Source organism: Podarcis vaucheri (genome assembly GCF_965113315.1).
Source record: "Podarcis vaucheri genome assembly, chromosome: 5".
NCBI lineage: Eukaryota > Metazoa > Chordata > Lepidosauria > Squamata > Lacertidae > Podarcis > Podarcis vaucheri.
The window spans coordinates 90,352,966-90,368,227 of record NC_138763.1 but is presented as its reverse complement, the minus strand read 5'-3'; the positions used below and the strand labels follow the sequence as shown (position 1 = coordinate 90,368,227).

General features: G+C 47.3%; 1 protein-coding gene across 10 annotated transcripts in view; it reads left to right on the top strand.

The window, feature by feature from the left end:
* The window catches only part of PAX2 (paired box 2), a 143,941-nt gene that overhangs the window by 93,021 nt on the left and 35,658 nt on the right, over positions 1-15,262 (top strand). For all 10 annotated transcript variants that reach the window (XM_082223631.1, XM_082223633.1, XM_082223629.1 and 7 more), the window contains one exon: positions 14,358-14,533. In XM_082223631.1, the coding sequence (XP_082079757.1) occupies positions 14,358-14,533 (176 nt within the window). The remainder of the gene's footprint in view (positions 1-14,357; positions 14,534-15,262) is intronic.

Below are 15,262 nucleotides of genomic sequence, written 5' to 3'. Positions count from 1 at the left end.
AGAGAGCTTTTTGAAAGCAGGTATGCGCTGTGCAGGGACGCGGGTGGCGCTGTGGGCTAAAGCCTCAGCGCCTAGGGCTTGCCGATCGAAAGGTCGGCGGTTTGAATCCCCGCGGCGGGGTGCGCTCCCGCTGCTCGGTCCCAGCGCCTGCCCACCTAGCAGTTCGAAAGCACCCCCGGGGGCAAGTAGATAAATAGGTACCGCTTACCAGCGGGAAGGTAAACGGCGTTCCGTGTGCGGCTCTGGCTCGCCAGAGCAGCGTTGTCACGCTGGCCACGTGACCCGGAAGTGTCTCCGGACAGCGCTGGCCCCCGGCCAATAGATGTGAGATGGGCGCACAAACCCCAGAGTCTGTCAAGACTGGCCCGTTCGGGCAGGGGTACCTTTACCTTTACCTTTATGCGCTGTGCAGAGCAGAGCAAATTTGGGAGAAGAGGAGGCCAAGCCAGTACGGAGGCAGTGAGGATGTGACAATAGCGAGTCTGTCTGAGTGCATTATGGCTGCTTCTGGCCGTGTGTGTGTGTGTGTGTGTGTGTAAACAACTGGTGAGTTTCATGGGAGGAGGGACGGCTCCATTTTGCCAGCCCCCTTAGACTTCATTGGTTCCCATAATAGCGTTGATTTGCATGTCAGGCCAGCGCAGCTATGAAGGGGGGGGGGGGAGAGAGAGCCCTCTGAGTGTGGTGGTGTCAGCACTCGCTGTTGTTCGACAGTGTAAAATTAAATTAATAAAGCCCCCAACACCGGATAACATAACAGGAAATTAATGGCTTTTACTGTCGTTCCGATGCAGTCATTTGCAACCCAGCTTTCCGCACCAAAGCCTTCATAAATGCAAGCAGTTTCTCTAAACAAGCATAGTTAGGAACTGCATGCAAGGTAATCTCTTTTTTTCTTTCTTTCTCCCTTTCCCCACCCACCCTTCTCTCTCCCCCCCCCTTTTTTTTTTCTTTTGCCACGCTTGTGTCCTTTAAGCTAACGAAATCTTCTGTTTTGGTAGAGGATGGATGCCGCAGGAGGCTAGCCCTACCGCCACAAATGGGGCCGGGAAGCCAGACAGGATTCCACCCTAAAGCCTGTGGGGCCATTGACCCCAGGGGGTGCCTGTTCCTCTCCACAGAGCTCCACCTGGATGGACGCCTAGGGGGTGAGCCTATTTTACTGCAGGTGGCAAAGACAAACAGCTTTGCTGATTCTCCTGCTGCTGCTACTACTGGGGAAGAAAGCTTTGTGGGGCGCGGGACAGAGGAGCATTACTCTCACCTCGTTCATGGGCCGACAATATACCACTGTGTATCTTATGGGCAGGGACGCGGGTGGCGCTGTGGGTTAAACCACAGAGCCTAGGACTTGCTGATCAGAAGGTCGGCGGTTCGAATCCCTGCAATGGGGTGAGCTCCCGTTGTTCGGTCCCTGCTCCTGCCAACCTAGCAGTTCGAAAGCACATCAAAGTGCAAGTAGATAAATAGGTAGCTCCGGCGGGAAGGTAAACGGCGTATCCGTGCGCTGCTCTGGTTTGCCAGAAGCGGCTTAGTCATGCTGGCCACATGACCCGGAAGCTGTATGCCGGCTCCCTCGGCCAATGAAGCGAGATGAGCGCCGCAACCCTAGAGTCGGTCACAACTGGACCTAATGGTCAGGGGTCCCTTTACCCTTTATTTTATGGGCATGAAAGGAAGCACACCAGCTCTTAATGTTTTAATTATGTTTTTATAGAGGTTGGAAGCTGCTCAGAGTAGCTGGGTACAAATAATAAAACTGTTATCATATATGTGTGTGTGTGTGTGTGTGTGTGTGTGTGTGTGTGTGTGTGTTTTAACGTATCATTTTCAACAGTAATTAAACATACTTTTACATCTTATTCAAAATTTGACTTCCATCAATCCTATCTGAAAATTTTCCAATCTAATCTCTCAGTATGCATTTCTTATCTTCCCTATTACATTTCAAACTCATAACCAATATCTCTATTTTGTAACACTTTGTATATTTCTCCTTACGAAACTTCTTGTAGTCCTACTAGCGTAATTTGTTGATTACAGTTGCTCTTCAAATAATTCATATACTTCTTCCGATCTTCTGTGAATCTCTGGTCCCGCAGGTTTCGAATCCTTCCTGTCATTTTGTCCAATTCTGCATAGTCCATTAATTTCGTCTGCCATTCTTCCTTTGTCAGAATTTCTTCTTGTTTCCATTTCTGGGCTAACAATACTCTTGCCGCAGTTGTTGCATATAAAAACAATTTAACATCTTGCCTATTAATGCCCTGACCTATAATAACAAGTAAAAATGCTTCTGTTTTTTTAAAAAAACTTTGATCATTACAGTCAAACCTCAGCTCCCGAACACCTCCCTTTTGGAACGTTCCGGCTCCCGAACGCTGAAAACCCGGGAGTAAATGCTCCGGTTTTTGAACGTTTTTCGGAAGCCGAACATCCAGCATCCTTCGGAAGCCGCAGGCTCCTGCAACCATTCGGAAGCCGCGCCTCGGTTGTCGAACATTTTGGTAGCCAAACGGGCTTCCGGAATGGATTGTGTTTGACAACCAAGGTTTGACTGTATTACACGAAAAATCCTGATGTGAGAGAACTTTCAGGTGGAATTGTGCCCCGAATTCATGAAAGGCACCAAGGCCTGTTCTACGACTTCGGGACAAAATGTATGCAAGCATGCAGAGAAGCAACCCTGAAATAAGTTGGATCACTTTTGGTGTGGAGGGGCTTGTCAGCTTAGTATTCTGCTCAGTATCTTACTTTACTGAATATACCCCCCCACCTCCCCATACACACCAAGCCAGAGTTATCTGTCCTTCGCATGACCCAATATGTTACAAGCTAAATGTAGTTTTGAATTTATTATTCATTCGTTCGTTTGCTTCATTAGTTTCAGTCTGGATAGCTTGGTTGTTTCAAGTGTGGTGCTGATGACGCCAAGTTTCATAGACTCTTAGAATCGTAAGAAGGGGCCTACAAAATTCATAAACAGAACAAAAACAGCCATCGTCTAGCAAGTTAAAAACAAAACAAAACATCCATTTCAGTATGAATGCTTCATCTTAGTCCCTAAACCTTTTTAAAGAAGATTTTTCATTGCTGACTGAACTCTTCCAGCGTGCATTGTCAGGAAGATCATTCCACAGCTGTAGGGCAACGGCAGAATTGGGCCCTGCTGTGATGACTCTCAGCGAGGCTCAAGCTTCAGATTCATCAACTTCTCTGTCAAAATTGGAATTTGCCTGCCTCAATTTTCATTCGAAACTTGGCATTCTGAGTTCAAAAAGCTGCAATCCGATTAAAGAAATAAAAGTTGAACTCAATTCAAATTTATCTCTTCTTAAACTGCAGTGAGGTGTCATCACCTTTCTCTCTCCAGAGAGAACTGGCAGTCAGATTTCTGTGGTGCTATGGCAGGCCAAAAAGTAGCAGTGTTTCAGGTCAGCCAAGATCAGGATGAGGCGATCTTGGAAGCCAGTAGGCTCCCATTTGGTATTCTGTAACTTCCTTCTCTGGCCCGGCTCCCCTGAGCAACTTACTGCCTTGTGCCAGCCAGCCATACCTCAGGCGCTTTTAAAAAATATTCCTTGCACTGAGTTTGCAGATTCATTCTGCAGTCTTTAGTATATAGGCTGTCTGGGTATTATTTACAAACGATCTTCATTGAGATGCTTATACACTTCATTACATGGTGCTGCTTTCCTTTTGTCAAGCTCATATTTGCATTATTTCATGTGCTTCATTAAGTACGCATTTATTTATCCACGGACCGTGGAAAATGCGCCAGTCCCCCCAAAGAAAGCCTAAAAACACTTACTAGGGAATAAAAGCCTCATTGAAGACCATGGGGCTTACTTTTGAGTAGACATGCATAGGTTTGCACTGCCAGCTGCTGATCAAATCCTTATCAGTGGTTGCAGGGCATGCGTTCCAATTTGGGGAATATTTGACATATATATCCTCAGCGAATGACACCCTTGATCCTGTATGTATTTCTAGTCTACATTGTGAATCATGCCTACAAAAATAATTTTTAAAAGCTCGTGAAAAGTTGGATAATTCCAACAAAGGATTGTCCTCATCAGCACCAACCTTGTCGTTTCTAAAGGGGGTTTCGTATTCTCCCCTGGGTTTTCTGAGGTCATTTGATCCTCAAAAAAAAAAAAAAGGATGATCATTTTTGCTTGCATTTCGCAGAAGGCAAAAATTCATTAAGAAGCCACAACTGTAGAGTAGAAAGAAAAATCCTTCCCCCCCTTCCTCCCTGTTGACTGAGTCAGCAATCAGATTACACCCACCAGTTTAAAACAAATGGGAGACCCACGTTTCAGAGACCCTCCAAGTGTCCCTATTTTCCAGGGACAGTCAGAAGCCATCCTGGTTTCTGATTTGATCCTGGGTTGTCACGCTTTTCCTTAGGCTGTCCCTATTTTCATCAGAGAAATGTTGGAGGATATGAAGTTGTGCAACCCCCCCAAGCCAAGGAGATAAGTGACTATACAATCTTTAGAAGACATCTAAAGGCAGCCCTGTACAGTGGTACCTCTGGTTAAGAACTTGATTTGTTCCAGAGGTCCGTTCTTAACCTGAAACTGTTCTTAACCTGAGGTACCACTTTAGCTAATGGGGCTGCCGTTCAATTTATGTTCTCATCCTGAGGTAAAGTTCTTAACTTGAGGTACTACTTCCAGGTTAGCAGAGTCTGTAACCCGAAGCGCTTGTAATCCGAGGTACTACTGTATAGGGAAGCTTTTTAAATGTTCAATGTTTTGTTATGTTTTTATATATGTTGGAAGCTGCCCAGAGTGGTTGGGGAAACCCAGCCAGATGAGCGGGGTGATGGTGATGATGATGATAATAATAATAATAATAATAATAGTAATAATAATAATTTGGTGGCCTATCTCAGCTTGTAGCTGTAGGAAGGAATTTCTACTGGTGCAGCTAGTGGTTCTGTGGTTCTGTGCACCCCCACACTCAAACAAACTCCCAACAGCAGCCCAATCAGACGGGCAGGGTATAATTAATAAAATTATTATTACAGTGGTGCCCCGCAAGACGAATGCCTCGCAAGACGGAAAACTTGCTAGACGAAAGGGTTTTCCGTTTTGGAGGTGCTTCACAAAACGAATCTCCTATGGGCTTGCTTTGCAAGACGAAAATGTCTTGTGAGTTCCTGCGGGGGTTTTTTCCTCCCCCCCTTTTTTCTAAGCTGCTAAACTGCTTATCAGCTGATTCGATAATCTGATAAGCCGCTAAAAGCCGCTAATAGCGCTAATCCGCTAATCCGTCAATGGGCTTGCTTCGCAAGACGAAAAAACCGCTAGACGAAGAGAATCACAGAACGGATTCTTTTCGTCTTGCGAGGCACCACTGTATTGTGATTCTGGAGTAGGATGTCCCTATTTTCATTGGAGAAATGTTGGAGGGTATGCACGCCTGGTGTGCCCCATACAATCTGAGAGCCATGCATTTGAGAGGAACCTGTGCCAGGGGAACTGTGTGCGATTGTAAACGCCCCTTCAGCACATTCTGTGGGGTTGGTACCCAGGTGAAGCTGCTTCTTATGTGTTGATCAAAAATAGGTGGGAGGTTTTCTGGGGTCAGTCACGTGGGAAATTGGGACAAGAATCCCTTTCCCCCTTGCTCCTTGGACAGTTTGCTTGAGGAAGGGTCCCTAGAATTTGAATCGCTGGTGTTATTCAGCCTCTTGTTGGGCCCAAAGCGTGTTGTGGGGGGGGGGACCGGGCCTTTCTGCGCAGACTGGGGCTAGCTGCTTTGAATGACAAGCGCTGTGTATTGATCGTTTTCTAAACTCGTCCCAGCCGATAGAAGGTAATTAATGACTCCATTTGCCTCAGTACCAAGGAGAACAATTGAGTTTGAAACGGCAACAACTGGCAGTGATGTGAAAGCCCCCCCAAGGGGGATATCTCGGAAAGACGCTGACTGGCCTTGGCTGCTTTGGGACACAGGAGCACAGCTGAGGGGGAAAGAGCTTTGACGGTGGGGATGGGAAGCAACAGAGAATGGGGGAGAGGGAGAGGGAAAGTTTGGGACAAGCAGGGGCTTATATTAGCCGGTTAATTTCAAAAAAATAATGAGTGTTTTGGAGCAGTGGTATCTGTTTGTCTTGGGTGAAGATCTCCCTCAGGCCACTTCCACTCACAAATCTCTCTCTTTGAAGCGCTGCAGGCTGTGCTAGTCCCAGGGGAGAGTGTTTAAATGTAGAACCAAGCTGGTTTCAGACCCTCCAATTGTCCCTATTTTCCAGGGACAGTCCTGGATTTACAGAAGCCATCCCGGTTTCTTTTTGGATCCCAGAATGTCCCGCTTTTCCCTAGGACATCCCTATTTTCACTGAAGCAATGTTGGAGGGTATGAAATAGTACGTTCCTATTTTCATATTATAGGGACGCAGGTGGTGCTGAGGGTTAAACCACAGAGCCTAGGGCTTGCCCATAAGAAGGCCGGCGGTTCGAATCCCTGCGATGGGGTGAGCTCCCGTTGCTCAGTCCCTGCTCCTGCCAACCTAGCAGTTCGAAAGCACATCAAAGTGCAAGTAGATAAATAGGTACCGCTCCGGCGGGAAGGTAAACGGCGTTTCCGTGTCCTGCTCTGGTTCACCAGAAGTGGCTTAGTCATGCTGGCCACACGACCCAGAAGCTGTACACCGGCTCCCTCGGCCAATAAAGCAAGATGAGCGCCACAACCCCAGAGTCGGTCACGACTGGACCTAATGGTCAGGGGTCCCTTTACCTTTACTATTTTCATTGGAGAAATATTGGTGGGTCTTCTTCTTCTTCTTTGGCAATCACTCATAGCCGGGTAAGATTGTCTTCCATAAACACAAGTCAATAAGTGACTGTGGAGGCCAATTCTGGATCCACATGTCCTTCCACAGTGGGGAAATAGGTTTCTGGGTGGTAATTGATCATGCTGAGGGTTTGCCAAACGTGCCTTCCTCTCAGCACATTTCTCCCTTTTGTCCTGCGTTTGAGCTTCTTCAAAGCCCATGACACCTTTGGTAAAGGCTGTTCTCCCATCGGAGCACTCGCAGGCCAGTGTTTCCCAGTTGTCAGTGTTTACACGGCATTTTTAAAAATATTTGCCTTGAGAGAGTCTTTAAGCCTCTTTTGTTGACCACCAGCTTTACGCTTTCCATTTTTAAGTCCAGAATTGAGTAGTGCCATGCTGATTTGACACTTGCCAGAATTGCTGCTGCTTTACCTTCACGCGTTCCGCGAAGTGCAACATAGTGAGGATCTCAGCCACAGAATATGTCCAGTTACCGTCTGGTAGGCCTGGAACAGAACTGAGGCCAGTTGTAGACCCCAGGACGTTGATATGTCAGGGGTCTTTTCTGCTGTTTCAGACAGCGGGCCAAGCCAGCTGGAAACCTGCCATGAGTTCAGCCCTTAGAGAAGCTCTAAACCCTGGAGGAAGGAAAAAATGTGTAAGGTTTGAAATCTGGCAACTTTAAAACAAGTAGTTGGGGAGATCTCTTATTTTGTGAGATCTGATGGATCCCCTTCAGCTGGGACACTACAGAATCTCAATTGTCACCGTTGTCAGGCGGGATATAAACTGGATGGATTTCTGCCACAGAAGGCTGCTTATTAGTATTCAGAATCTGACGGTTCGCCATTTTGGGGGCCCTTAGGATTCATAATTTTCAACTTTGCTTTCCCATGCTCCCAGCTCCGACGCACTGATAGGAAGCTTGCCTTCAAACCATGGCTAACCAAGCATTTGAATCCATGCCTCATAGATCTGCCTCAAGCACTTTATCCATTAACAGAGGGTGGGAGACGCAGAGTGTTGCACCGGCTTCCCTCGGTTAGCATCATTTATTTTCAGTGCAGAATATAAATTTTAGTATTCTGATGCAGAAAATTTATTTGGTGTAGCACCTGAATTTCCTATCTCGTGGAATATGAACAGCATCCATGCCTACCTTGCTATCTCATCTCCTCACCCGTGTCTGTTGGATCTTTGGGGCTGCAATCCTGTACTCGTCTACTCAGCAGTAACCCCACTGGATTCCCAGAGACTTGCTTCCAGCCAGATAATTGTGTGTAGGGCTCCCTTCCCTCCATCTTTCTTGCCATCTCTCTCCTTCTCTCTTTGTATGGGGGCCTGTCGCATTTGATGTCCTAAGTTTGTGTGCAGAGCGGGAATAACCCCCAGAACAGAACTATCAGTGGGACATGATTGATCAATTGAATTCCATAGCGGCTGAAAAATGTGGGATTAAGTAGTGTATTATACGCACAATGAGTTGAGGCATGATGTTCATTTCAAGTTCATTTTGCCGGCCCTCTGCCACCAGATCAGGCAATCAATAGGGGCAGCAGATATCATATATCACCTCTCGCCGTACGAGGGAGAGCACCATAATCTCTCGCAAATTTAGAGTGACAGATTTGTCAAGATCTGAAGGGCCCTGAATAAATGAAGGGAAAGAGAAGCTTACAGTGGCTTGAGAAAGCTCAGGTTTCAGCTCCTGCAAACAAAGTCACAGTGTACACATGCACATTTCATACACGGGCATGAATGCACTATGTGGAATTGTAGATACAAAGGTGGCTGCAGCAGATTGCATTAATTAGATTACAGCGCAGTTTGTGCTGCCCAGAATGGAGATGATTTAGCACTCGGGTTTCAAAGCTTTTAGGAGCAATATAACAACAACAACAACAACAGGTAGGTAGGTATTTGTGTGTTCATTATTTCTCTATCTCTGGTGCCATTTGAGTTACCCAGAACCTTTAGTAGACAGGAAGGAATGAGACAACAAGCAAAATAGGGTCCACAGAAAGAAAACCATTTTATAATTGCTGTTAGCCTTGCCCCAAGTCACCGTTCAATGCCTACTTTGTGTTTTGAATTTCATGTATGGGGAAAGCATGTAAACGATTTGTCTTCATGTATGGTGACTGCGACTGCACATACTGTCTAACCTGGAGCATGTGTGATTGGCACCCATGTGTGGGTGCTCTCTGTGTGGCTGGCAAATTCACCCCCTTTCATTGCAAAGTCGTTGCAATCAGCTGGGCCTGCAGCTAAACGGGTGGATGACTCTCATCCAAATCTGCTACGTTCAAATCCATAGCCTAGGGGGAGGATCGTGGGGTACAGATTGATGGAGCATTTAAAAATGCAGGCACAAATCAGACCCCAAGACCTAGAGTTGATGTGAATGATTCAATGAGTGCTACCTGAAAGACCTGGCTCTATAGGCGTGTAAGGCCCTAGAATTAGGCTTCTTGACCATTTTCCACTTTGTGCTGGCGTTATTCTGAAGCCTCCAGAGACAGAAAAGCATTCATTCATTTATGGTGCAATAGCCTTGTTGCCAATCGGATGGGGATGCACACATGTAAATAACCGTATTGCACATGTTGGCTAATGCTACCAGCACTAAGGTCTGCTATTTAATTGGAATATGGATTGACAATATCTCCTGGGTGGAGAAAATCCCTGCAAGCAGAGGATGGCTTGATTCCCACCCCTTGCTTATTGCTACCTGATGCCCTTGGACAACAGTGCTCAAGTTGCCGGCTTCCTCCCAGGGCCGGATTTAAGTTTGATGAGGCCCATAGCTACTGAAGGTAATGGGGCCCTTTATATGTCCAGCTGTCCTTTGCCAACAACAAATTGTTGCGGGTTTTTTGTGTTGAATATATGCTATATGGTAAGGGGCGCGGGTGGCGCTATGGGTTAAACCACAGAGCCTAGGACTTGCCGATCAGAAGGTCAGCGGTTCGAATCCCCACGACGGGGTGAGCTCCCGTTGCTCGGTCCCTGCTCCTGTCAACCTAGCAGTTCGAAAGCATGCCAAAGTGCAAGTAGATAAATAGGTACCGCTCCGGCGGGAAGGTAAACAGTGTTTCCGTGCGCTGCTCTGGTTCGCCAGAAGTGGCTTAGTCATGCTGGTCATATGAACCGGAAGCTGTACGCCGGCTCCCTCGGCCAGTAAAGCAAGATGAGCACCGCAACCCCAGAGTTGGCCACGACTGGACCTAATGGTCATGGGTCCCCTTTACCTTTTTATGCTATATGGTAATTTATGGACCTAATAGGTATCTACAGCCACTTGCAGATACAGAATGTAGGCACCCTATATATAGAAAGGAGCAAACCAGTGATATTTTAGGGAGCAGGCAGGGCCCATGACTTACACCACAGGAGCCTACAAAACACTGTTGCTGTTTGTAGGTTTTATTTTATTTGTTTTGTATCTTATATTTTGGAAATGTATATCCAGGTGTTTTTTTCCTTTACATTTTTTGGGGGCCCCCAAGAGAGTGGGGCCCTAAGCTATAGCTTGTTTAGCTTATACGTAAATCTGGCACTAGGGATGCGGGTGGTGCTGTGGGTTAAACCACAGAGCCTAGGACTTGCCGATCAGAAGGTCAGCGGTTCGAATCCTCGCGACGGGGTGAGCTCCCGTTGCTTGGTCTTTCTCCTGCCAACCTAGCAGTTCGAAAGCACGTCAAAGTGCAAGTAGATAAATAGGTACCACTCCAGCGGGAAGGAAAACGGCTTTTCCGTGCGCTGCTCTGCTTCGCCAGAAGCGGCTTAGTCATGCTGGCCACATGACCCAGAAGCTGTATGCCGGCTCCCTCGGCCAGTAAAGTGAGATGAGCGCTGCAACCCCAGATTCGGCCACGACTGGACCTAATGGTCAGGGGTCCCTTTACCTTTACCTTTAAATCCGGCACTGCTTCCTCCCTATCCCAATGTGGCCTTTGCTCTTTCACGCCTGCTGTCCTCCGCAGCTTCCCATGTTGATCTTACCTGAAGAGGTGCTAGGATGTGCCCTTCTCTCTGCTCCCAGGGCCCTCATAACCCTCCTGCCTTTTTATCTCCTCCTGTCTCCCACAATCGCACAGTGGAGGTCGTTCAATAAATGTAAGCTACTCCTGGCTCACAGGGTGGCGGCGAGGTATGCATTTGAATACATTGATTTGTCCGTTTGTATTTAGTCCTCTGGAGAGAGGGGAAGGGGGCTTGAAGATTTTGGACCAAAACTGGTGACTTTCCAGTGCGCTGTTTCACATGGCAGTCGTCCGGGCTTTTTCTGGCCTGCATGTGTGTGGCGAGGAGGGGGAAAACCCCCAAACACGGCTTTCAGACACTCAGTTCTGGCAAAGCAGTGTGATGTATGGGAAGAGAAGGCAGAATGTCAAACAGACTTTTGAACCTGAAATGTTATATAGATTATTTCTCCCCGTTGTATAGATTAGGTGGAGCGAAATTCATGCTTGTCCAATAACTGTCATTGCCACCCTCCCACTCCTCCTCCTCAACTGCCGCCTAATTCATTTTTAGAGCATCGTCCGCATTCCTCCCCTTGCTTTTCCTTTGGGTTAGGAGCGGCTTGGGCACTGAGGCACCCCAGACGGGGACTTGGCTGGCTCCCAATTGCCTCTGACACTGTGGGGGTCGTCTACATTTCTCCTTGTAGCAAGCCTTGAAAGCACGGGTCCGATCGGTTTTCTGCTTGCCTAAGTGCACCAACTCCTAGGGGCAGAGGGGTCTTCAGCCCCCTCGGTGTTTTCTGGCAAGGCCCCTGTGATGTTGAGAGGGAGGAGGAGGAGGCCAAAGGCAGCACGGTTCAATGGTTGGCTCTTTCTGGGCTCAGCGCTTGGCCTCCTCCTGACAATTTGGTGCCACACGTATGACGCCACACATGCATGACATGTGCTGCCCCCACCCCCAATCCTGGACGCAAGAGGGTGCCTCTGCACTTGCTTAAGGGAAAACCCACTCTTTAGTGATAGATCGGAACAACTGGCAGTCCAGGGAAAACCTGAATTGCCCTTTGCTCCGATTGAGCACTAAAGAGCAGTTTCCCCCGCTGGTGGGGAGCAGCAGGAGAAGAGGAAGCGTGGAAAGCCCTGTGTATCTGCATTCCAGAGACTCTTTGTTTTCAGGCTCCTTTCTCCTTTCGCTTGTCCACTGCTGCACCTGTCACCAGAAGTCATGCAACAGCCTAGAATCAGCCGTTTTCCTTAAGCTAGACAAAAAAAGGTATATTACATTTACCCAGAAATGACTTAGTGATTTACGCCTGTAGTTGCCTAGTAGTCACCATGTGCCAGTCTAGGTTTTTAAAAGCATTAACATAAGAACAGCCCTGCTGAACCATGGTCCTAGCCTAACATCCTCACAGGGTCCGATGCCTGTCCCCACCTACAGATACATTTCAGACTTTTTCATACACTGTTTCCTTTCCCACTGAGCTGCATAAAAGGTAAAAAAAAACCCACCTTTCTTTGAAACTTTTCTGAGGTCCTATGTTTCCCTAGCTTCCTGCCGGTGTTGCTGAGCCATTGCAATGTACAAACTCTGATCTTCGGCTCAAATCTAGAAAAAAGTTAAGGATGGCAGCGTTAAACATGCGCTTGCATGTCTCCCATTTCAATCGCTGGGATTAGAAGGGCTTGTTTTTAACTGGTTTGTGCCCATTATTCCTTCCGCTGACCCTCCTGCTGTGAAGTCTACCTCTGAATACAGGCCTGAGTGGAACCCATGGATTCTGAGCATTTGGGGGGTCAGTGATCCCCAAATCCCACTCTACGGAAATGAGATGAGGAAAGGTAGTTTAGCTCCAGCTTCTTCCCCAACCCCCACACTGAATGAGAATGTCAGGGAGGGTGGGGGAGCAGGAGGCTGCAAGCTTGCACTAATCAATATGTAATATTGTCCATGGTCTTACAAGTGATATTGTATTAGGTTACTGTATATAATGCAGTATTGATTATATCATATTGTATAATCACATATAAACTGACATGTATAACAGTCAGGAGGGAAGTGGCCACTACCGTAGGCCACAGTGGAGAAACAAGCTTTGGACTGCAGGCTTCTTGAGGTAGGAAGCCAAGAGACAAAACTATAGTCTCTATAGTTTGGCTGCTGAAGAGATGTTGTTGGAGACCCCTCTGGTTGTCACAGGGAGGAAGAGAACAGTGCAAAGTCCACAACACCCTCACAGACCCGCCGTATCTGTCCAACAAAGCTGTCGTTAACGACAACTTGAAATCTGAACGGCGATTCATCGCTAGGCTTTTGATGTTGTATCTCTGCAAGCGCAAGCCAACTTGGAATTTGGGGAGGGGGGGAGATGCTGTCTGAGGTTCCAGATTATTCCCTGCGCAGGGAGGCATGCACAAACTCGCACCCTTCCGTGCCTGATAACTGGATGCAGAAGTTGGTGAGGATTGCAATAGACAGAGCCTGACATGGGAAGTGGATGGGCAATTCCTCAATAACGAATCAAATGTAATTATTTAGTGGTCTTTTTACCTCGTGACAGTGATGTTGGGGCTTGTTTTGAGATCTCATTATGCAATGGGCAATGCAAATCTACCCAAAAAAATCTAAATATGGCTGCATACACGTAATACGAAGCAGTTTCCTATCAAATTTGTCTAGTGTAGGTCGAAGGTGGTATATGAACAACAACTTGAGACCTTAGCCTGACAGAGTGCACATACAAGTAGGATTAAGAAACGGAGAATTTCTGCCCCGGAGCATAGTAAGGTGGAGGTTTTGTGTTCAGGAGGTAGTGCCCAGCTTGGTGTGGACTGCCCAGAGAATTTGATCTGATGCAAAATGTGTGTGTGTGTGTGTGTGTGTGTGTGTGTGTGTCTATTTGTGTCACAGACAGAGAGAGAAAGATGTGTAGACTAACAGGACTGCAGACATGTGGGTTGAGGTGGGGGAATCGTGCCAGCAGCCTTGAGTGCATGGTTTTTGTTGCTTTCAGAATGTGGCTCATTGAGTGATTATATGCATTTGGAACTATTGTACAAAAGCTGCCCTTATGCAGAGCACTGGAGAGCATTGCTCTGAAAGGCCACCCCTTTCTGTAAAGAGGTACAAATTGTTTGTATCATGTATGAGCAAGTGTCCTATACTCTCCCCTCACCTCCCCCCCCCCCACTTTCTTTCTTTCTTTCTTTTTTGCTACATGGTATGTGGATTGGGTGATTATATATATTAAAGAGTAGGAATAATCAGACTAAGAAACTAAGCCCTAATTCTCCACAGCCCAGATTGCATCAGGCTGATGCAAACAGCCCCAAACACCAAGTGAAACGCCATCTCTAGCACAGAGTACAAGTTTGTGCAGACTGGGCTTGGTTCTGAAGCCTCGATCTTGTCCTCTAAAAGGGGTGTACAGCTCGCACAAAAAAAGACACTTGGGAGACGGGCCTGGGATCTGGAGCGAACGTCGCCAGGTTCCCAGACCCTCTTGCCCAGAGAATTGAGAAGGAGACATTGGGTGCTTTTGGCAAGAGAGAGACGACCCTCACTAATGCCCTGTTATCTCTTCCTGTGTCTCGCAGAAGTATCCGAGGGCTCAGTCCCCAACGGCGATTCCCAGAGCAGTGTGGATAGTTTGCGGAAGCACCTTCGCGCCGACACTTTCACGCAGCAGCAGCTGGAAGCTTTAGATCGGGTCTTCGAGCGTCCTTCTTACCCTGATGTCTTTCAGGCATCAGAGCACATCAAATCTGAGCAGGTGTGGACCCAGCTTGGGTGGGGGGGGCGGGGGAGAGAAGCATTTGGTATACATGCAGCTGGAGAAGCTGTTTCATTGCTTCTTACCATATTTTTGGCTCTATAAGACGCACCAGACCGCAAGACGCACCTAGTTTTTGGAAGAGGAAAACAAGAAAAAAATATTCTGAATCTCAGAAGCCAGAACAGCAAGAGGGATCGCTGTGCAGTGAAAGCAGCAATCCCTCTTGCTGTTCTGGCTTCTGGGATAGCTGCGCAGCCTGCATTCGCTCCATAAGATGCACACACATTTCCCCATACAGTGGTGCCCTGCAAGACGAATGCCTCGCAAGACGGAAAACTCGCTAGACGAAAGAGTTTTCCATTTTGGAGGTGCTTCGCAAAACGAATTTCCCATCGGCTTGCTTCGCAAGATAACAATGTCTTGCGAGTTTCTGCTGGGGTTTTTCCCTCCCCCCCTTTGTTTAAGCCGCTAAGCCGCTTATCAGCTGATCCGATCAGCAGATAAACCACTAAAAGCCGCTAATAGTGCTAATAGCGCTAATCCTTCAATGGGCTTGCTTCGCAAGACGGAAAAAACCGCTAGACGAAGAGAATCACAGAACGGATTCTTTTCGTCTTGCGAGGCACCACTGTACTTTTTAGGAGGGAAAAAGTGAGTCTTATAGAGCAAAAAATATGGTACTTGTACTTGCCTTACTCTGCATTTACAGACCTCAAATCGGTTTCC